The sequence below is a fragment of the Leopardus geoffroyi genome, chromosome D4 (assembly GCF_018350155.1).
Source record: "Leopardus geoffroyi isolate Oge1 chromosome D4, O.geoffroyi_Oge1_pat1.0, whole genome shotgun sequence".
Classification (NCBI taxonomy): Eukaryota; Metazoa; Chordata; class Mammalia; order Carnivora; family Felidae; genus Leopardus; species Leopardus geoffroyi.
In genome coordinates, this window is record NC_059342.1 from 74,383,005 (window position 1) to 74,406,089 (window position 23,085).

Genomic DNA, 23,085 nt, shown 5'->3' on the forward strand with positions numbered 1-23,085 from the left:
GGGTGCCCCCCACCCCAGGCAGAGGGAGGCGGCAGGCTGGGGGCTGAGGAGCTGCGCCCGCCGGGTGGGCACTGAAGAAAGGGCTGTTCAGGGGGCTGGACCAAGGAACCCTCTCTTTGAAGGCAGTAGGGCACAGGTTGCTCAGAGAACAGAAGAAAGGCCTCTGGTGCTGTGGGGGTGGGGCTCCAGAGGCTCCTCCCACTCAGTCCCCCTCCCCCCCACCTCCGGCCACTCCCTGGGACTCTGACAAAGGGGTGGGGGCCTCAGGGTGAAGACCTCAGGTCTAAGCCCACTCTCCTTCTACGGAGGGGGCAGCTGAGGCCCAGAGGAGACAGGATTTGCCCTGGGTTGTTGGCAGCAGGTAGGACGTTTCCATATGTCCTTGCCCCTCTGTATTTTATGTTGCAGGGGTTACCCGGACCGGTAGGAGACCCTGGCCCCAAAGGCAGCCGGGTAAGTGGGCTTTGGCAAGTGCCACTCAGGTGGGGCCCTGGGAGGTCAGTACCCACCCCCCTAGCAGTCCTGATGGGAGGTCAGGGCTGTGGGGTCTCTACACAGTGTCTGCCAGGGGGGCTGGGGCTCTGCCCTCGCACCTGAGTGCTCTCTGGAGAGCAGAGGGCGGCAGGGCGGGCAGGTGATGGGGGATCCTTGAGCCAGGTAAACCGCTTGGCTCTCGTGCCAGGCAGACTGGGCAGCAAAGGTTCTGCTGGGTGCTCGGCCAGGGCCCGGCTGCCACAACCAGGCCCGGGCTGGCCATGCCCCCCAGCACATCCCAAGTGCTAGGTGACCTAAGTTAGGGCTACTTCGTCGCCATTAGAATCCTCAGAGGCCTCTCTCCTGCTCCCCTCCCGACTGAGGTCTGGGGAGACCACCCTTTTTTAGAGAGCAGAGGTGGCTGATGGGTGATGCTGCTCAGGCCTGGAGGCTAATGGAACATCTGCTCTCCCTCTCCTGGAGCAAACCCTGAGTAGCCAGCAGCCTCACTTTGCCCATCTTTACAATGGGAGCGACATCCGTTCCTACCTCGAACATAGTTATGGAGATACCAGGAATTTGGAAGCAAGTGCTACTGAAGAGGGGCAGTGGGTGGGGGCTCCCAAGTGGGCTGTGGGCCATGGAGAGAAGGTTCTGGGTGCACTGAATGAGGGCAAATGGAGTTTGAAAGATGAAGAGATGATATGGTGGAATCCCATTGTCTACATACAAGGAAACTGGGTTCATGGTCGGGACGTGGCGCCCCGGTTTACTCTGCATGCCTACAGCGGGGCTGGGATGGGGACCCGGTGTCCTGAGGGCTAGACTTGCTGCCTCTCAAAGAATGCTCAGCAGATGGGTCACACAACCCTCGGTCAGGCCGGGTCAGGTGTGATGTGGCCTCTACTCCTGAGCCAAAGCTATTTATGGCCACAGTCTGGACCTTAATCCGTGGGGCTGACATGTGGCTGTTAGAGCATCTGGGAGGTGGGCAAGGTCCTCGTTGTGTGATGATATCGGTGACGATGTTGATGGTGCTGGTGACAGCGGGGGCCGCGGAGGCTCCTGTCCTGGGATGCTGGGCCTCCTTTCCTTCATCCAGCTGTTCCCATGCACCGTGGCCCCAGGGGCAAGCTGATGACATCTGGGGCTGCTTGCTGTTGGCCATGCTGATGGCATCTTGAGACCACATGTGGGGAGAGAGCTGATCTGGCCCCAGCACCCCGCTCTCTGGGTCACAGGGCACTGAGCAGCCTGGATCAGCCGGGACCACTCAAGCCGCCCTCCCAACCCTGCCACCACCGGCCCCATATTTATAAAATAGAACGCAGGCTTTGGAATCCGGGCGGCTGGCTTTGAGACCTGCTGTGGCCCTCAGCAGCTGTGGGGTGCTGGGCAAGTTGCTGGACCTCTCTGAGCTCATTTTCTCGTCTGTAAACCTGGGATACAGGCCCTGGTCGGCAGGATCAATAAGTGTCCCTCATTACAGTGATGGATATTTACCAGAATGCCAGGAAGGAGGCTCAGTGACCTCCTGACCTACGTGGGAAGAAGGGATGGCTGTGAGCCTGTGTGGGCTGCTCATTTGTGGGAGGCAGTGTAGCCGAGGGGTTAGGAGGCCTGCCCAGGAGGAGTCATTGACTCGAATTCAAATACCGGTTCTATCATAGTCCAGCCGTGTGACCCTGGGTGAGTCATGTCACTTCTGGGTCTAACTGTTCACACCTTTACAGGGGGCTGACTGGTAATGCCTGCTTCCGGGGAGCGGGCGTAGTGAGGTCATGGTAGATGCTTCGTTGCGCGCAAAGCCCCGAGAACTGGGCCTGGCATGTAGTTTGTGCTCAGCAAATGTTAGCTTTTGTTAGCGTTATCATTAAATCATTCCACAAACATCTAGAGAGTGCAGATAATGATAGGAGCTCTGGGCTGGGTCCCCTGCCCTTGAGAAGTTCCCAAGCTAATGAGGACATGAAACATGGACACAGATAATGAAGATACATCGGAGAAAGTGGTAAATCCTATTGACTGAGGAGCAAATGCGGTGTGTGGGTGGAGGGAAGAGATGGTTTCTGGCGTGAGGCAGCAGGGGTGCTTGCCGGAGGAGAGAGAGCATTGGAGCTGGGCTTGGAAGGGATTGCTCTGCCGTCCCTGGGGTGGGCAGGGCAGGTGGAGGGCGCCTGGAATAGAGGCCGGAAGGTAGAAAATCAGGTGCATGCCAGGGCAGTGGGCTCCCGGCTGCACTCACTCCTTGTGTGGTTCCTTGTCCGTCCACTGGGGGAGCAGACAGCCCGTGTGCGGTGTCCTTGGGTGGGTTGAATGCCGCGACATACGTGTGCCGGGCGGGACATCGGCGTGCCGGAGCGGCAGCCGCTGGGACTGCTGGCGTTCAGGCAGCCACGGCTGGGTGTGAGCCCCGTGTCCAGGGCCTTTGAGGCCTGGGAGGAGGCATCGCAGGAGCCACGGGCAGACGGCAGGGTCCCTCAGAGCGGGTGGAACCTGCTACCGCTCTAGCCTCTAACCCAGCCAAGAGCTTCCTTTCTGCAGGTCCGGGAGCCCCGGTGCGGGGCGGGCCTCCCCGCCGCGAGCGCCCGCGCCCTTCCCTGGCGTGAGGGTATGTGCCTTTGGACTACATCGTGGAAGCCAGCACCATGCAGTCCATGGGCATATACACTTGCCTCAAGGCCTGTGTCATCGAGGAGCCACGGGAGCCGCCGCTGCCGCCAGCGAGGAAGAGGAGCCTGGGTGTGGGAGGGCAGTGAGGGGCTGCGGGGACGGGTCGGGCCAGCCACACCCCACCACTCGGTCCCTCTGACCCCCTACCTGCTCTTTCCTAGGGCTACATTGGACTCCCAGGGCTCTTCGGCCTGCCGGGGTCTGATGGAGAGAGAGTGAGTATGCCTTGTCTGTTTACCTCCCACCCACCTACCCGCTCCCTCTTCCGGGAGAAGTCCTGGAGTCCCTCCTGGAGGAGGTGCCCTTGAGTTGAATAGGAGTCTGCCAGGGGGTCAAGTCAGGGCAGACACCTTCCATACATAAAGGGATGGTGTGTGCAAAGTCCGGGGAGGTATGATAACTTGGCAAGTTTAACAGTCCACACAGTCGAAGCTCTGAGCGTGAGGCCGGAGTGGTAGGAGACAGGTTGGATGGAGCACCTGGGCAAAGTTGTACGGGCGGTCAGGGCCGAGGTCAGGAAGGAGACTCGATTCTGAGAGCCTGGAGAGCTTCTGAAGGGCTTTCAGCAAACGAGAAATGGGCCCATTCTATATTCCAGACCAAGTGGCTGCAAACTGGGGCATGTGGGCCAGATCCTGCCAGCCGTCTGCTTTTATAAAGTGTTCTTGGACACGGCCATACTCCTATGGTTACCCGTCGTCTACAGTTACGTGTACTCGTGGTGCAATGGCAGAGACCCCATGGCCCGCAGGCCTCGGCACCTTCCCCCCTGTCCCTCCCAGCCTCAGCCCGTATTTGGGATCCCACTTGTAACCTCACCAACCACCAAGACCTCGGGAGGGCAGCGGGAGCAACTGCTGAATACCAGGAACGCTGGGTGTTCTCCTAGGCATCTCCCCAGCCCGGGCCCATGCAGCCCCCAACCCCTTAGAGCGTAAGGACCATCCCTCTGACCTGCACGTAACTGGCACCTGCTGTGTGCGGCCTTGTGCACGAGGTTGTCCGCGACTTCCTCTCGTGGGTGGCTCTGGGGCCAATGTGGGGCAACACTGGTTGTCCCCTGTGGAATTCTGCTCTGATCTCTTCCCTGTCTCTCCCCTACAGGGCCTGCCTGGCGTTCCTGGCAAGAGGGGCAAGATGGGTAGGCCGGTAAAGATTTTCCGTGTCTATTATGCAGACTCTATGGGTGAATCTGACTTCCCGTCCACCTGCAGCGTGGGCGCTCTCTGCTTCTGTCTGCCCGGCCACTGCTCTGCTTTGAGTGTGTGGGCCAGCATGTGGGGCTGTCTGGGCCATGTGTCCCCACTGCCAGAACACTGGCCAGCTGCTGCCTGGCTGGAGCTGGGGGGTGCTGTGGCTCTGGGCCCCTCCCGGATGGTGCATCTGTGTGTATGTGTGTAACCGTTGCTGTGCAGTGTGGTCCTGGGTCTGGGGGCTTCTGTTGTGTGGCTTACTAGTGTCCATGGGCCTGCTCAGACTGGGGGATCATGGCTAGACCAGTGTCTGCGCCCCTGTCAAGGAAAACCCTCTGTCTCCAGGCTGTTTTGGGGTGGCCAGTGTTACTCGTGTGCACACAAGGCCAGAGGGCGGTGGGGTGTGTGGGTAGGCTCACAACAGGTGTGACCCCAAGAGGGGCTGGCAGTAACCTCCAGTTCACCGGCTTTGCCCAGGATTCTCCACTATGGCAGGAAATTGTCTTCCCCTTCGTAGGGCATCTGCGGGGCAGGAAGAGAAAGCCAAGGCCCAGAGAGGTTAAGTAACTTGCCCACAGTTTCACAGTCAAAAACAGAACCGGGATTCTAACAATTCCATTAGTCTCCAGGGCTTCTGATCTCAATGGTGGATCAAGACGGCTTCTCAGATTCACTGGCTGGTAGTAATGGTGTAAAAAGTGAATGCTCTAGAATCTTCACCAGACGGGCAAGACGTTAATTCCAATGATCCCCATTACTCACAAGGGTAAACTGAGTCTCCCCCCGTGAGGTGGAGTGATATATCCGGTGTCCTTGCTGCCAACTAAGGGAGACCCTGGACTATAATTGAGGCATATTTCTTTCAGACTAACCTCCATTGGCAGCTTAAGGCCCTTTGTGGCCGCCTACAGTGTAATCCCTAGACTCGGAAGCATTGTCAGCTTGGGGTCTGGGCTTCCTTCTGCTGGTGGTTGATGGAGAAGGGACTGTGGAAGAGGTTAGAACTTGACAGGTGGCTGGAAGGGGGCCAGGAGCACTCAGTGGTGCCCAGAAAGGGCACATCTGTGATCCTGGGGTTGACGTGCACGTTCATGGGCAACTTACCTGTTGTAGTGTAGGGATCTGGACACTCTGGGGCCAAGTGAGGTATATAAAGGGAAGCAAGATCCAGGCCCTGTCTCAAGGACTAGAGGGAAATCTCACCCTCAGACCTAGACCTCCCTGTGGCCAACAGCCCCTCTGTGCCCTGAGGTCTCACACCCGACACCTGGATCTGGGCAAAGGAGTAGCACGTGATGCTTCTGGCTTCAGGACAAGGACCTGATGTCTGTGAGGGTTGGGCTGGAATCTGGATCTGCTCCTCAAGCTAGGTGACCTTGGGCAAGGAGACCAATCCATCCATCCATCCATCCATCCAGTGAATATTAAGTATATACTGTGGACAAGACACTGTAGTTAGTGCTGAGCAGTGAGCAAGACAAAGTTCTCATTTTCATGGGCAGACAGACAGACAACGATTGAACAAGAGAATGAACAATGAAAGAATGAATGTCAGATGGTGCCTAGTGTTAAGACAGAGTAGGGTAGGGAGATGGGGGTACAGACTAGTAGATAATTTGATCTAGGAATCCCTTCCTTCCTGAGAAACCTGAATAAAGTGAGAATGGGAACCCTGTGGCTACCTGGGGAAGAGCTTTCCAGGTTTACGGAACAGTAGGTGCAAAGGTCCTGGGGCATTGTTGGCTCAAAGCCTCTGCACTGCAGTTTTCCCAGGTGAGAAATAGGGAAAATAGCTTTTAGCTCGTGAGGTCTTTATGCTATGCTCCTCACATAGTAAATGCTCCGTCAGAGTGGCAACCATTGTTCCTGTTTGGAGTTTCATGGGTGGCTGAGGCTCTCCGCGCTGTGTCCCTTTGAGCCAATGGCTTTACCTCTCTGGGCCTGTTTTCCCAGAGTTTAAGTTGCAGGGTAGGGCCAGTTTACTTACTTCGATTATCTCAGCTGGGCCCTGTCCCATCACCCAGGCCTGCCTCCAGAGCCATCCATGAGGAGTTTGCTCAGATTCTCTCCCGGGAGCCTGACAGAGGACCAGGCACTGCCACTTCCTAGATACGGAGCTCGAAGCTCAGGGGGTGAATGACGTGGCCAAGGTCTGGGGCTTTGGAGAGTCATTGCTGGGCTGGGATGGGGCAACCAGAGCCTTCCCCTCTTGCCCCAAGTGTTGCTATCGAGTGAATGGATTCCGGAGTCCCCTGAGCATAGAGGAGGCAAGACCCTTGAAAACCCGGGCATGCTGTGGCTTCTTCTCCACCCCGCCCACCCTACGACGACAGGGACTGCTGGCAAGGCCACGCCTCAGCTGCCCCTTCCACCTCCCCCTTTCTCCTCCTTCTAGTGGCCCCTTCTCCCTGCCACGTACCTGTTTGCTTCTTGGAGCTGAAAGCCGGGCAGCGCGTGGCCGAGAAGGCAGCACCGGGTCTGAGGTGCTCAGTGCCGTTTTCCTACGTGCGTGTGAGACAAGGCCGCTCATTCATTTCTCAGTGAACAAAACTTTATTGGACACCTACCATGCGCCAGGTGCTGGCGACAGAACATATAGTGAGAATGGTCCCCCCAAAAGCAACATTTTTTGAGGCCCTTTTACTTGGATGGTAGCTGAACTACATAGGATTCTCCCACCGATTCTTTGAGGTTAGATGGACTACACCCATTTTCCAGACTCGGAAACCAAGACTCAGTCAAAGCCATTTGCTCAGAGACCCTCTGAGGCCTCGAGCTCCCGTAGCAGACAATTCATTTCTTCTTCTTTGCTCCTCACCTTTCGCTTCCTAGGATTCTGCCCTGTCCTTCATGATGGGGGTGTTTCCTTGCACGGCAGTGTTGGGCATGGGTGGGAGGGACCCCCCCTCTTCCTTTAGCAAAATAGTGCTATGGCCACACAGTCCCCCTGAGGGCCGTGAAAGGCCCCTTGGTCCTGGTTCAGCCACCATGACCGGCAAATCAGATCTGCATCAGATCTGACTTGATACGTATGCAATAGGACTTCATGTCACAGAGTCCCTCGGGCTTTGTCCCTGCTCGTGCCGGGCCTCTGAGTCTGCCATGCCCTCGGCCCATATGCTCCTTAAGTGGTCTTTAGGGCCATCCCCCTGTGCTCCTGAGCCTTTGATCTGGCTGGTGGGCTGGGGGTCGGGGGAACTCCTTCTGCAAATTTCCTCCTGTCAAAGCTTTGGGCCAAGCGATTCCTCGGTATTTATTAGCAAGAGGAAATGTCAGGAGAATGAGCCGAAGTCCCTCATGCCAGATCGCAGCTGGCCTCATTTCTGGCAGGGCCGGTGATGATTTTGCTGCAGTTCATCTCTCTCCAGCAAGGAGAACAGCAGGCTTCATGCACACGGCCTCCTCGGCATCAGGTCAGGAAGGAGGGTGCGTGGCAATCTTTTGCTGATGGGGGCCGAGAAAGAGACAGTAGAGGTCAGAGCAGATCGGAGCCACAGGCACCTTAGTGATGAGCTGGCCCAACCTCTTTGTCAGACAGACATCGCTCAGAGAGGCCAGTGAGTTGCCCGAAGTCACACAGCAAGGTGAGTGGCAGAGTCAGGATTCAACCCCAGGGCCCTTGCTTGCTCTTCACCTCATACTCCTCTCTGCGCTCGCATCTTTAACTCCAGTGGAAAGCTTAGTCTAAAGCTCTCGTCTCCTCACCTCTGCTAGAATGAAAAATGTGTTGTGGTTTTTCTGAGGAGGGGTCCGGATACTAAGATGTTACAAACTCGGCTGGAGCTGAAGGGGTTTCTCCTGGGCTGTCCCGTCTGGCACAGGGACCTTCACAGCTGGGACAAGGGTCTCTCACAGGAATTAGGCAGACACTGCAAGTGAGTCCTCTTGTCGGGCAGGCGCTCTGAATTCACCGTCAAGCCTGCTGGAGCGCCTGGCAAGGCCGGCCGCTGTTCATAGCGTGCCTCGTGGCCTCTGGCCGGGCCTGCAAGCCTGGTCGTGTGTAGTGAGTCAGGCCGGCAGACCCCCAAGCTTACAGCTGGAAAGGCCCAAGCCTGGTTCCATCTCCTTGGCGTGTGGCTCAGGGACAACTGGGACTTGCCCAAGGCCACACGCCCATCTGGGGTGGGAAGGGCTTCTCCCGGGGTGAACTTTGGCTTCAGGGTCTTCTCAGTTCTCAGACTGTGGGGAGCAGGGAGCAAAGTGACTGAGGACTCATGTTTCCAGCTGGGGAAACTGAGGCCAAAACAGATGAAAGTTTTTAGCTGCGGTGGTGCTATGAGCTGGGGGGTGTGGTCCCCAGGGTCCCATACTTGAGCTAGGGCCCCCTGGGGCTGTTGGTGACCCTGGAATCCTGGTGAGACCTTGACTCCCTTATCCCCTCCTTTGTTCCCTGGGGTGACCCTTCCTGGATGGGTTCCCTAGCAGATTCCAAAAGGGCAGGGTGAAAACATGCTCAGCATCGTGACCTCAAGGGGTCTAAGTCAGCACCCTTGAGGTGCACACGTGTTCTAGAAAAGACTACCGGCTGCTCAAAGTGTGGCAGGAAGGATGCAGGTTAGGCTCATACAGGAATTTCCCGACTGTGAAGAATCTCCACGTTGTAAAGAGGTCCCCGAGATCCTTCTGTGGGCTCTTCCGAGAGGTTATTCTGTATTCCCACTGTTGATGCAAACCCTAACTGCACGTGCTGGTGCAGTAGAGGTATGGGGACTGCATGACAGCATCTCAGCTCTTCAGGCCGGCTACGCCAGGTGAGTTGACAGAACTGACCATTTTGTAGGTCAGGGAGCTGAGCCTTCGAGACATTAGCAGGACTTCGGATCCTGGAGGCTTCAGGCTTCCCTCTGCCCCTACAGCCCACCTTCTGGAGCAGACAGTTGGGCTAGACAGTGCCTGGAGACAGGGGAGTGGCTGAGGTGGCCCTCAGAGGCCTCCTGAGACCTTGGCATCCTGCCGCGGAGGTGGTGACAAGGACCACAGCCCCTTTGTTCACATCTATTCCTCCGAGTTGCTGTAGCTAAGACAGAATTTGGAGTCTCACCCTGGAGCCTGATTCTGTCTCCTCCTGGGCCTTGTTCTGCTCAAAGTACAAGGCGTCCAGTTCCCCGGGGGCCCCGACCTGGGGAAGTGGAGACACCACGTGGCTGGGGCCCCGGCAGGGCGCCGAGCTCATTCCTTGGGCCTCGGGCCAGGCTGCTGCAGCCAGCAGCTCAGGCCTGCGGAGGAAGGTCCCACTGCTGGCGGGCCGGGACTGCGTGCACTCCATGCACAAGGAGGCGCGGCCAGACAGAGGAAAGCAGAGGGGGAGGGAGGTGGGGCCACACGTCCAGCTTGGCGGCCGCCTCTCTGAGATCCAGAGGGGCCGGGCCCTGGGGCAAGTGCCAGAAATGGGGCATGTCTCCAGTAGTGGAGGGGTGAGGCAGGCTCGAGGGTGATGCGCCCTTGGGCACGCTCTGGGCCTTAGTCTCCCAGTGGTGCAGTGAGGTGTGAAAGTCAAGAACGGCTAGGCTCTTTCCATCTTGGATTTGTTGAAGCACCTCTAAAGCTCCCATCTTTCTTTTCTGACCATTATGCTCTTCGTTGCCTGTCTCAATGGGCGGCTGGAGTTTGCTCTTACTGCCACTGTTATGACCCCGCTGTCATCCCCCACTGGCTGTCCTCGGGCTGCTTTTTGTCTGCAGAAGCGCTTAACTTTGGGAGTTTGACCTTTCTGATGGTCTCTCCCTTGCTTATACTCCAGAGCTGTGCCACTGCCAGCAAGGGTCACCCTCCAGGAGACACCTCAGCTTCTCCTGTTTATCATCCCCATTGTACAGCAGAGAAAACTGAGGCTTGGGGAGACCTGTGGGTGGTGGAGCCAAGACTGGCATCCGACTGCTCTGCTTCCAAAGCCTCACGGGGGAGGCTACCCGGCAACTTGGTCCGAGGGGAGTTGTCAAGCCAGCCTCAAGTGGCCTCTAAATGCAGACCCGGGAGATTGACCCCTGCCTGGTGGCTGCTGGGTGTGAATATATTCGGCATTATAGCCACGATGTGTGCCCAGGGGATGCTGTCAATGTCCTCAGGCTGGGTGGCATTCCTGTGTATAGGGGGAGAGGCTCCTTCCTTTCGGGCTTCATCTAGGGGTTGGGACAAGTGTGCTTAGAGATCACATCCCCGCAGTCTAAGCAGGACAGTGGGTCAAGTGAGGGTCTGCCCAAGGTCACACAGCCAGCCTGGACGCAAGCCAGTGCTAGTCTCCAGACACTGGGCTTGGCAAGCAGAGCATGAACTTCCCGAGGCTGCCTGTCATGGGCCGTGTGGAGTCGGCCAGGGACCTGGCTGGACAGCATTGCCCTTGTCCCCTGACGGACGGTCCTCCTCTCCTGCCAGGCCCCTAACCTCTGCCTCCAGAGGTGGAGGGAGAAACTCAATGCCTCCTGAAGGCTCCTCTTACCACAGCCCACTCAGCTGATGTCTCCTCTTCCAGGAGAGGAGAGGGATCTCCCTTACAGCATAACAAAGACGGGCTGGATTGAGGTGAGGGTAGAATTTGCCAGGGGGACCCCAAGGAGAGGAATCTTAGGTAGGATCAGATGTACCCCCACAAAGCCTTGACCTGGACGTGGGCCCGTAGACACACACACAACCCCACCACTCTGTGAAACCAGCTGAACACACATTCGAGCACCTTCTGTGCGTCGTGATCTGCCTGTGGCCAACTCCTACAAATGTAACATGACGGAGTACAGAGAGGGGGGACCTGGGCTCCGTTGTGCCACAAACTTGCTTTCCTTTTCTGCTTTGCCTTTGCCACTTCCTCTCTGAGCCTGTTTCCCCATCTGTTAAATGGGACTGCTAACCTTTTCCTCAAGGGCAGATGTCAAAGGCAGAGGAAGTCTTGCATGTAAGGTGACTGGCTGGGCTGCAATCTCATGATTATATCCCCGTGTCCTTCTTTGGGTGTCTGAAGGAAGCCGCACCTCCTACAGGATGAATGCCAACTCTCACCCTTCTAATCCAAGAGGGCTCCCTGACAGAGGAGGGATCTGAGGGGGCATAGGACAGCTGGACAGGGCAAGGACAAAGATGTGGATACACACGCATTTCAAGGTCTCTTTGCTTGGCCAGGACAGACGTTGTCATTGGGTTTGGGGTTTGTCCTCAGGTTTAATCTACTCACTGGATTCCCTCAGTTGTGTTAGAAGCCAGACACAGATTACCCTCTGTGAGGAGTCTTCACTGAACAGCTCAGGCATCCATTTGGTCAGAAAAAAAAAAACATGTGCTCTGTTTTTTATTAAATTTCCCTGGAAAAACAATGATTTGAATTCAAGCAGGGGAGAAGGACAGGTTTCCCTAAATTCCAAGCTTGAGGACTTTCTTTTCCTTTTGAAGTAAAATGGAATTACGCACACCCCCCACCCCCACCCCCGGGTCCCCAGAGGTGTCCCCACAGCTGATGTTTTTCCAGCTGCCTGTATCCCCAGAGAGTACGGAGTGGGGTCAGGGATGGGATGAGAGGGCCACTCATGCCTGGGCCAGGTGGCTTGGCCTCTCTCGGGGCTGCTGAAACTCACCTTTGGCAGGGGGGCTGACACTCACCAACAGTGTGACCTTGTGTGACTTTGCCACTTAGCCTTCCAGAACCTCAGTTTCTTTATCTGTAAAATGGGGAAAGGATGGCTTTTGAAGAGCCTGTCACAACCACAGAAGGTCTGAGCTGGAAAATGCCGAGGAGGCCTTCCCTTCCTTCACTAGGGGGGAAACTGAGGCTCACAGGGGCAATGGATGTTCTTGAAACTCTCAACAAGGCCTGTAGGTTCAGGCCTAGACTCAGCTTCCTGACCTCCGTTCTTGTCTCTCCTTCCTCATCGGTCCAGGTTTCAGATTTGGTCGGGGCCTGGGGGGGGGGGGGGAAGGGAGTGCATTTTCATGCTGCAGAACCACTTAGTAGCTTCTTCTCAGGCTCTAAGTAGATAAGAAAGTTCCCTAGCCTTGGGCCCCTCCCCATTAGCCAGTCTTTGAGTTCTTCACGTGGGGGTGTTCGTTGAAGGCACAGGGTGGCTGGAGACCCCACTGCCTGCCCAGATCCCAGAACCAATGGGTGAGAGGCTCCATGGACGCATCCTCGTGTGCCCCCAGGGGTTTGGATGAAAGCCTCTCCCCACAGGTAGAAACGCTGATCTGCAGATGTTTGCTCTCTCTCCTGCCTTCAGGGGTTTCCTGGAGACTTTGGGGAAAGAGGCCCTCCCGGACTGGATGGAAACCCTGTAAGTATTTCAAGTCTTTGGGAACAGGAAAGAGATTCCAGAGCAAACACACAGCAGGTTTGAAGAATCCAAGCTTTAGGGTCAGACGGACTGGGTCGAATCCCAGCCCTGCCGCCTCTGTACCCCAGGCTCCTGTGCACTGTGGGTGCCCTGTGCCCCGCCCCCAGGAAAGCCCTCCAGGTCACGGGAGCCCCTGGTCCCAGATCCCCGGACCGTGCCCATCCCCAAGGACTTAGGAAAGTTCATGGGTCACTCCCCACTGGGGAAGCCAGGGTTACTGCCATGTTAGAAAGCATCCAAAATGTTTATGGGACAGCAGCGGCCTAGGGGAGCAGATGGTTTGCAGGCCCTGTATGGAGAGAAGAGCCAAGCTCTAAAGAAATCTCCAACGTAGGCATGTTTATAGAGTTTGTAAATAATCGGAGGCCCTCGAGGAGCTAGGTCAGCCTGCCCTGAGTTGCTGAACCCGCCTTTCCCTTCCCATCCCAGGCGCAGGCTCAGGCGGGAGAGGAGGCTCGTTCTCTGCCTGGGGGAGCAGACCAAGTCCAAAGCTCTTTGGAACACCTGCCACGTTCCCCCATCTCTCTTTGGGGCTTCCCACCTAAACAGCTGTGCCCAGCTGTGCTTTCTGTAGAGGTGGCTGCTGGATCCACCATCCGTCCCTGGTCACGTACTAATTTCAATTCCACAAATGCTCCCTGAGGCTGACCCAGCGGGGGCTAACCCCTGACTCCCCCCCGGGGGCTAAAGCCCTGGTCTCAGAGGGACTCGGGTTTGAATCCTGCTTCACCACTTGCCAGCCACAGAAGCCTGGATGCATCGGTTCATCTCTCTGAATCTCAGTTTCTCTCCCTGTAAATCTGGGGATCAGATGCCAGCGTCCGAGGGCTGTTGTCAGATTGAGATGACAGAGCGCAGGAAGGTGGATGGCCCTCAGTAAGAGTTCCCTGGATGGAGCGGTCGTAAGCAGTAGGTGACAGCGGGCACATCGCCTGCCCTGGCAGAGCTTACGGCTGTCTATCCGGTCCATCATACCAGGCAGAGCAAGATGGGCAGGGTCAAGGGTCCCAGGTGCTGTGGAGGAGGGAAGACTCCTGGGGAGGTGACATGGGATTGGGATGAGGAAAGAGGTGAGGAGACAGTCCACATGGAGGAAAGCTCACCAGCAAAGGCAGAGAGGTGAGATATCAGAGCCTCTGCTTCAGTATAGAAGTTATTGGATCAAGCGTTATAATCTGCGATGCCATCCTGGAAGTCTCCCTGGGGAGGGACAGTGGTGTTTTTACACTCCTGGCCTGGGGGAGCAGAAAGAGGACCTGATGTGTGGTCCTGGCTTTGGCCATCCAGTTGTTGAGTGACCTTGGACAAGTCACTTCCCTTCCCTGGGCCTCGGTTCCCCCATTGTAAAGCCAAGGCTGCTTGTCCCCTCCCCTTCTTGGTGGCTGTAGTGATGACCTCCTGTCTGGGCACAGTTGAAGTGAGACCAACACCCTGGAGGATGCTGGCAATTCTCATTGATAATCAGCATCTCTAGAACCTCCCCCCACCCTGCCCTTTTTTTTAAAGCTTATTTCTTTTGAGAGAGAGAGAGAGTGGGGGAGGGATGGAGACAGAGGATCCCAAGCAGTCTCTCTGCTGTCAGCATGGAGCCCGATGTGGGGCTTGAACTCACAAACCCTGAGATCATGACCTGAGCCCCAAACCAAGAATTGGATGCTTAGCCAACTGAGCCACCCAGGTGCCCTAGGACCTCTTATTTTTATTCATATCTCTGCATCTTGAACTTGAGCCTAACCCATCTACCTGTCTTTTCTGGGCAGTTGAAGGTCCATTTTTAGACATGAGGAAACAAACTCGCCCCTGCCACACACAGCCACATCCCCTGGCCCCTAAGCAAGAGCCCTCTGCAGCATCTCGGAGGCCCGGGGAGCAGGCACTGGAGAGTCTCCTTCCGGTGGTGGTGGCCTTCTCTAAGGGCCCCGCGCCCCCTGGTTGAGAGAGACAGAGAGGCCGGCCTGGTAGCTCTCAGCTTGGAGCCCTCACCACTTGACCTTGCACTTGACCTTGGGCACATCCCATAGCTCTTGAGACTCCGTTTCGCCCACTATAAAGGGCAGGTGAAATGAGATCTGGGCCAGGCACCCAGCACATCTTCATTGCCGCGATCAGGATTCCACCTCTTCTTTCGCACTTACAAGTGGAAAATACTGGATTTGGAAATCCGACCTCCTCATTTTACAGATGTGGAAAGTGGATGGCAGAAGGGGAAAGGGTCTTGTCCAAACTTCAGGCCAGGCTCCGAGAGTCACTAATTAGGCACAAGGAATGGTCAGCTCCAAGGGATCCCACTAGGTGCCCACAGGGGGATGGCGTGGCCGGAGTGGCCTGGGGAGGGCGACAGGGCAACTAACCACTTTGGTCTCTTTCTATTTGCAGGGAGAGCTGGGCCTGCCAGGGCCCCGAGGAGTCCCCGGCCTCATTGTAAGTACACAGATGCCTGGTTGGTGGGGGCAAGAGGCAGGGTGTGGGGAGCAAGCGACAAGTCCCAATGGAAAGGTCCCTCTCTCATCAAACCCCAGGAGGAGCTGGGGGAGCAGGACATATCAGTCTGGCCAGGGGGCTGAGGGAGGAGAGCCCTGCTGTGTGTCCTCAGGTGGATCACCTACCTTCTCTGAGCCCCTTTCTTCATTAGTTAAATGAAGATAGGTGCTTGGAGCATGAGAGTGCTGATGTACCTTCACACCTGCTGCCTGTCCCTCGCTCTGCAAGGAGGCCTAGGCAGGTGAGAGCATGCTCATTCGCAGGTGAGATGCTTCCGGTCTGGAGGAAGGAAGTGGCTGGCAGAGGGGCTGAGGCTCTGGGCCATGTTGGGCGGTCTTCCTCATCCTTTTCTTCACAGCACTGACTTTGGAGCCAGAGCACCTGAGCTCAAGTCACGGCTCTGCCACATCCTGACTGTGTGACCTGGGAGATATTGCTTACCTTCTTTGAGCCTTAGTTCCTCATCTGTAAAATGGGGATGGTGATCGAGTACTCTTGGGGTGGTCGTGAGGATGGAATGAGGCATTACATGTACAGTCCTTGGCACAGGGTCTAGCATTTCGTAAGTGTGCAACTAGAGAAAAATATTGTTCTATTAATCGTTGCTGTTACCTCCTGAAATGCCTGGGATGGAGAGAGGCCTGAGGACAGGGACATGGGAGGCAGCCTGACCTCTGACTCCATTCAGGTCGGGATAAGCCTTGTGGAGTGGTTCTATTAGCCCAAACCAGGGCCTCCTGCGGGGCCCTCCCAGGGTGACCTTGACCTTGGGTCTGGCTACAAGGGCCAGTGAGAGATCCCAGAAATGACTCTAGGAGCTTTCCCCATGGTCTCATGCCCCCTTTGCTCTGTCCTCTGGGTCATCCCTCACGGAATCTGAGTCTGGGGGGCCATGAAGGGACATAAGTCGGCTGCTCCCTGGTTTGGCAAATGGGCTGCCGGCTTTGGCTACTCCAGCAACGGTGCCAAGAAATTCTGTTCAGAGGGAGGCTGGAGGAGGCCGTGGGGGAGTTCAGGGGCCCCATTGTTCAGGGGAGGCCGGTCCTGGCAAGAAGGCCCAGAGGTCCCCCTCCCCCCCCCCCCCCCGCCCCCGGTGGCAATGTGCTCCTGCTCAGGTGGCTGAGAGCAGAACCCAGGTAGGGTAGCGGTGGGGGCAGAGGGTCCAATTAACCGGTGTCGGCATCCTAGCCTCCCCTCACCCTGCTTCTGTGGTCTTCAGCTGCAGCCTCGCTCACCTGAGCCTCAGAGACCCCCTTCATAAGATGAGCTCATGGTGCCCACTCTTGTTAGGACCACAGATCCGCACGGTCCGGTGCAGTCAGTGGCTAAGACAGCAGTTCCTGGAACCGGGTCGCCTGGGTTCGGATCCTAGCTTTACCACTTGTCTAGTTCGGATCCTGAGCAAGGTTCTTAAGCTCTTAACCTGTCTCAGTTTCTTCACTTAGAAATGGGGATAGTATTAGCATCTAACTTCGAGTTTCTGTTGTGAAGATTTAAAGAAACGAGTACATATAAAGTGCTTAGCACGTAGTAAGTACTCAAGAAGTGCTAGCAATAATGATGATTATTATTTCACACACCCATGTGCATTACGGGCGGTCACAGCCCTCTGGATTGCTGCATGGAACGATATGTTGATGTCACATTGGACCTTAGTGGGAGAAGGGGGGCTGTGATTGGTTGAGCGATCGATGAGTGACGTCTCCTTGGTCTGGATAGCAAAGTGTCCACACATGAGTCGTGCATTTGTCATCCCTGTCAAATGTCCATTCAGCAGGACTTGGCTGAGCGTCTTCTTTGGCACAAGGCACTGACCTAGATGCTTTCGGAAAGAAATCTCTGCAATGAGAGTTACAGAGGACCCCCAAAGTCTTGTAGCCCAGTCTCCTCTAAGCTCACAGGAGCGCCCTCTGGAGCATCCTGGTCCCGTGGTCATTAAACTCCCAATCTGAACAGCCTGGTGTTGGACACGCTTTCCTGTGGGAGCCCAGGCCAAATCTCCAGCGTTCTTGCAGTGTGTGGTGTTCCTGCGAATGGAGCCCCTCTCATTCCCCTGCCCCTGGGAGAGGCTGTTTGAGACGAAAAGATGGTTGTGATCGGTTCTTGCCGAGGCTCCTTCTTCGGGCTAAATGCTCTCAGTTCCCAAAGCTCTTCGGAAGGGATGTTTACATATCCTGGCTTCCATCACTGGCACGCCCTCCTATTTGTCATTGTCCTGGTGTCCACTAGTTGGATCCTGAAAGGGGCAAGGATATCATTTGGCCAAATGAATGCGGACTCTGGAGACTCAGACCATGCCCGGACTTATTACAAAGCTCTTTCCCACCTATGCTCCCCTTTGCTTTCAACGGTCAGGGTTGCCAGACAAGATGCAACATGCCTGGTGAAATTTGAATTTCAGTTGCAGTATTTAGAACACATTTATACTAAAATGTCATTTGGTGTTTATCTGACATTTGAATTTAGCTGGGCAGTCTGTATTTTCGTTTGCTCCATCTGGCAACCCTATTAAGGTATCTCTTTGGAGAACCCCATCTGGCAGATGGGAAAGCTGAGGCCTCTGGTCAAGCTCTTTCACAAGGCAGCGGAAGATGGAAGCATGCCCGAAAGGCAAAAGGCGTGTCTTCCAAATCCTCCTCCAGGGCGTTCCTCCCCTCTGGCTTGCTCCTGCATTCCTCAGGCCACGCCCCACCTCAGGCCACGCCCCCACCGCAGGCCACGCCCCACCTCAGGAAGTCCGTTTCCCAATTGCTCTTCGAGGTTCCCTCTTGCCCTGTGTCTTTCTCTGCCACTTTCAGCCTCGCTCCCTCTGTTTGAAAACTCCCTCTGCTGCCAAGGTGGTGATCCCTTCCTCCTTGCGGTGGGGGGAGGAGGGGGCGTCCACAGGCATGGACCTGACCCTGCTGAGTCACCACTGCTCCCGAACTAGTGCCCTCTCTCACCCAAAGACCCCCTCCCACCCTGGATTTTTGGGAACAGCATCTTCTGTGCCCTGGGGGGGGGGGGGGGGGGAAGTAGTCGGGAGAGGGGGGCGGAATAATAGCCTCCCCAAAGAGTTGGAGAGGAAAGGAATTTTCTAACCAGGAGTTAGAAAGGGGAAAAGGGACCATGAGTCACCTATGGTTTTCCAGAGGATGTGGGTTTTTCGCTGAGCAAATGGGATTCCACATATTGATAATCATTTTAGTGGCGATTCAGGTTTATTCAGTGTCTTCTGTCTGGTCAGCTAAAGCAATTTGCATGCAGACTGAAGCCAAAACTTCCCCCTGTCCTCCTCCCCTCCCCCCGGCCACCGGGTCCTTGCAGGAGGGAGGCAGGGCGTGAGGAGACAGGCTGACACTTATGGAGCATCTGTCTCTTCTGTGTGCTTGACACGCATCAGGCCGGGGAAGCCTCGAGGGACTTGAGGTGGGTGTCAGCAGCCTGGTCACCCAAACAGGGAGGCTGGGGCCTGAGGTCACCAGCTAGGACTTGCAACCCAGGTCTGTGTGACCCGGATCCCAATAGGTTGCCGGTTGCCCCACTGCAGTCTCTGAGGTGAGGCTGCCTCAGAACAGCCCCCTTTGAGTAACTGAAACCGTTTGGCCGGCCCTCAAGAAAAGTGTGCCTGATTCCAGAATCTGCCCAACAAAGAAGATTTCTGTCTTTTTTATCCTGAGCGACAGACAGGGAATTTTGGCTCCTCATTTAATGAGACCCAAAGAATATGCAGTCTGGCCAAAACCCAGCATGCGGGCTAGAGTGGACGGGCCCACCGTATCCTGTCACTAAATGAGCATCTAGCTTTGTTTCCTTGTTATAAAGCGAGATCAGGAGCCTCACTAGTGGACACGTACCAAACCCTTGTGGGCCAGGCCTTGTGCTAAGGATTTAATGATCACAGCAAGCCTCTGAAGGCAGGAAGTGGGATTACCATTGTCCACTTCAGGGGACTGAGGCACAGAGAGGCTGAGACACCGGCTCAGGGTCACACAGCCGAAAGCTGGACATGGGCCTGTGTCCTAGCTCGCTGAGCATTACACACTCAGCTCTGTGTGACTTCTGTGCTGAATGGAGACAGCAGGAGTGTAAGCGTGCGGACTGGGCAGTCCCGGGGGCTGCTCTGTGTGAGAGATGGTGCTTATTAAGACCACACAGGAGTCAGGATTGGCCACAGCCCCCAGATCCCTGTCCCCAAGCTACTGACCCCTATCAGAGTTTCTAAAAAGAGGCCTTGTTACCTTCCAAGGCAGTTCCAGGACCAGGGAGGCAAGCTTTTCCCCTAGAGGGTTTGTCGGTGAGAGCGTGATTAGGGTTCTTTTTCACCTAGTCCTTAACCCACTTTGAGTGAGCACCTCCTCTGAGGCAGGGGGCAGGCGATGGCCAGAGAGGCGCACACATGAATGGTCACCAGTGTGGCAAGGGCTCTGAGACCTGACACCAGGGGCCTGACCTGGCCCGTGGGGTTGGGGAAGTGGTGCTTCAGCCAAAGGATCAATGCACATTAACAACGTGAGCACAGGGCAGAACATTCTGGGTACGGGAACCAGTGGCCAAGGGTGCTGGAAACACCCCACGTTTTCTTTCAGGCGGCTCTGGCAACCCCCCACCTGGCCACCTGCAGGCATGTACTCATGCCTACTTTAAAAAAAATTTTTTTTTAGCATTTATTTATTTTTGAGAGAGAGAGACAGAATGCAAGCGGGAGAGAGGCAGAGAAAGAGGGAGACACAGAATCCGAAGCAGGCTCTGGGTTCTGAGCTGTCAGCCCAGAGCCCGACGCAGGGCCCGGACCCATGAACCGTGAGATCGTGACCTGAGCCAAAGTCGGATGCCTAACTGACTGAACCACCCAGGCGCCCCTGCCTATTTTTGAATCAAGTGTGTCCTCATTCCTCGTCACTGAATGACATCAACGAGGAAAGGCATCCTAGGGTCCTTTATTGGAGTAAACAGAGTCAGTCCAGGGCTCGTGAGCACTGAACGTGGGGCCAGACAGACAGACCTGGATTCTGGCCCTGCCCGTGTCCCCTGCTTGCTGCTTCGTTTCGGGTGAGTGATTCCACCTCTCTCTAAGCCTCGGCTTTTTCATTTGTAAAATGGAACGGGCCCAACGGGGTCACCGTGAGCTGCCAGCCTGGACCCGGCAGCGAGTCCCAGCCCGGGGCCCGGCACAGGCTCCCGCCAACAGCATCTGACGGGACCTTGAAGTCTCGAGTGTGGCATCTGGGGCACAGGAGGAGTGCTGTGAGTGGTTGCTGACGTGGATGGTTGTGTTTTGATGGAAGCCAGCGAGATGAAGGGCGAACGCGTAGGGCGCCGTCTGGGAGCTCAGGCAAAAGTGGGAAGAGGACCCAAACTCAGGGCATTGCCCGTTGTTCTTTCTCATGAGGATACGACAGGGGTGTCTGGTGCAAACAGATGCTCTGTGGGCTGGCCTAGGGAGAAAGTGGCCTGGAATTTTCTCTGCTCCTCTCCCAAGGGCTTTTAGAGCCCAGCATTGGGGTCCGGCCAACATGGGAACGGCCTGCCCTAAGCAAGGCACCCCCTTCTCCCGTATGCCCTGCAGCCAGAGTCCCTTTTCCACGGATCCCTTGCCCCTTCGGGTTGGGCGCCTGTGCAAGTCCCTGCCCCCCCCCCCCCCACCACCACACACAGGCCTTTTTGCAGGGGCCTGCAGAGGCCGGGCGTGTGGTGCTGCTGTGGCTCCCCAGGGCCCCACGCAGGTGTCAGTCAGGCTCGTATTGCATTCAGTCCCCACACAAGCCACCTTCAGGCCTGCAGCGAGAAGAAGGGGCCTGTGTTCCTGGAGCTGCCGGCTGGTCCCCTGCCCACAGCCCGGGCCCCAGTTGGAGCCAACTATGCGAGCAGAGCCGATTCTGTTTATTTGTGCACCATGGGGAACTCTAGGCGGCCACCCCTGCTCCCTTCATCCAGGAAAAGACAGGGAGAGAAGCGGCTGCCAGCACGGCCTGGGGGAAATGCTCTGCTCTGAAGGCCTGGCTTTTCCTCGGACCCCAGCCTCTCCCCTGAGCCAGCGATCCTGGCCTTTTAGCTCCCTGCTCTCCCTCCTCTCCCGAGATGACTTCAGAATTCTCTAGAAGCTCTGGAGACGGACTGCTGGGTGTGAATCCCAGCTCTACCCAGTCCTAACCTTGCAGAGGAAACCTTAGTTTCCCCATCTGTAAAATGGGGATGGTCGTCGGGTGGATCTTCAAGGGCCGGTGTGAGGAGTCCTTGGGTGGAGGCCTAGCAGTCGGGGTTGTTCGTATTAGTATCGTCACCCGTGAAACTGAGACCTCCCTTCCTTCACGAGACGATATCACTTGACCGAGCTGAAAGCACTATTTCTTGGCAGAGGCTCAGGTAGAAGGTTTGGTTTGACCTGCTCAGGTGGGGATCCTGAGGTCCAGAGAGGGCCAGTGTTTTGCTCAAGGTCACATAGCCAGCCCCTGGCAGACCATGGCCAGACTCCAGCCTCTGCCTCAGCGGATCTAAACCGGTGCAAGGGTTGGGGGGGTGGGGGGGCTCAGCTGTGCCTCAGCGGACCACACCATTCTCTGTGAACTCTGCAGGTTCCCTTGTCTCTGTCCTCGGGGTGTTCCAACTGCCCAGCCCGCCGGCCCTTCTGCGGGAGTCGGGCAAGAATGTGACAGACACATCTCCGGGAAGTCCCCACAGGAAGCCTGGGGCAGCTTTTGTTCACTCTGGTGCTTGAGAGCACTCAAGAGGGGCCTTCAAGGAGCCTGATGTGGGGATGCGGGAAAGCAAGGCCCAGAGAGGTCAAGCACATTGTGTGAGCTTGCACAGCAGATGGAAAAGGGAGAGGAGAGCCGTTTCAGGGGCTCCCTTTTCTCTGGGTGTGAGCTGCATGTTATGGCCGTGGCTGGAGGCAGTCACGACAGGGGTGGGCAGGTGACAACGTGTGAGGGAAAGAGGGTGGGCCTGTTCTGAGGAAATCCAGCCACGCCTTCACTGTAAACCATGGTTTCTCACCTCAATACTTACGGGCATTTTGGGCCAGAGCATTCTTTGCTGTGGGGCCTTCACCCACTGGATGCCAACAGAGCCTTTTCAATTGTGTCAACCCAAAACGCCTCCAGCCTGTGCCAGGCACTTTGTACACGGAAGTCAGTTCTTCCTGAAACATAGTACTGACCCCTGGTTTTGATCGGGAAACTGAGGCACAGAGAGGCTAACCACCCAGAATCACGCAATGATGAGCCAGTGGCAGAGGAGAGAGGAGACCGGGTGGTCTGACTGAGCCAGTGGGGTTGTGTCCTCAGAAGCACAGCCCGAGGGACCTTGGGAATCATCTGTCCCAGGCCAGCCCCTGGCAGCCTCCTCTCACGATGCCCTCTTCTCTTTCTCTTGTCAGGGCGACATGGGAGCACTGGGTCCGACTGGCTATCCAGGACCCAAGGGCCTGAAGGTGAACAAGAGCCATCCGTCAATCCGGGTCTCGTCCCAGCCAGGCACCTCCTGACCCATTTCAGCCCAGAAGGGAGCGTGCCTGGGCACGGTGTCGGGGGAGGGGAGGAAGGGGGCCCCGACGGGGTGGAGGCTGCAGGTCAGGAGCTCAGTGCTTCCCAGACCTGAGAGCCAGTCAGCATGTGTATGTCGTTAATGGCTGACGCATTTCTCGGACACCGATCCTTGAGCTGAGCAGGAGTCTCATGTGGTTCCAGACCTCAGGGCACTGAAAGTCCAATGGGGGCATCACCAGGGGCAAAGACATTATACTGGCAGGCCAGTGAACTTAGTCCGTCCCTCAGTGGGATGGGCGTGCAGGAAAGAGATGGGCCAAAGTGGCTAGGGCCTCCTTCCGGGGACAATCCCGTTTGGCCCACATGCATGTGACAATGCTCGAGGAATCCGTCTCCCCGCATTTAGCAGCCTTGTCCCCTGGATTTGTCCAGAGTGCCGTGGTTCACGAGTCACATGCCCCTTCTCGTGCTCCTTCCATCCACGCC

General features: G+C 56.4%; 1 protein-coding gene across 9 annotated transcripts in view; it reads left to right on the forward strand.

The window, feature by feature from the left end:
* Positions 1 to 23,085, forward strand: part of COL27A1 (collagen type XXVII alpha 1 chain) — a 141,557-nt gene that overhangs the window by 45,783 nt on the left and 72,689 nt on the right. For all 9 annotated transcript variants that reach the window (XR_006710373.1, XR_006710374.1, XM_045469584.1 and 6 more), the window contains 6 exons: positions 409 to 453; positions 3,309 to 3,362; positions 4,252 to 4,296; positions 12,539 to 12,592; positions 15,029 to 15,073; positions 22,491 to 22,544. Coding sequence is in view for 7 of the 9 variants with exons in the window: in XM_045469584.1 (XP_045325540.1) it covers positions 409 to 453; positions 3,309 to 3,362; positions 4,252 to 4,296; positions 12,539 to 12,592; positions 15,029 to 15,073; positions 22,491 to 22,544 (297 nt within the window). In the remaining 2 variants the exon portion in view is untranslated. The remainder of the gene's footprint in view (positions 1 to 408; positions 454 to 3,308; positions 3,363 to 4,251; positions 4,297 to 12,538; positions 12,593 to 15,028; positions 15,074 to 22,490; positions 22,545 to 23,085) is intronic.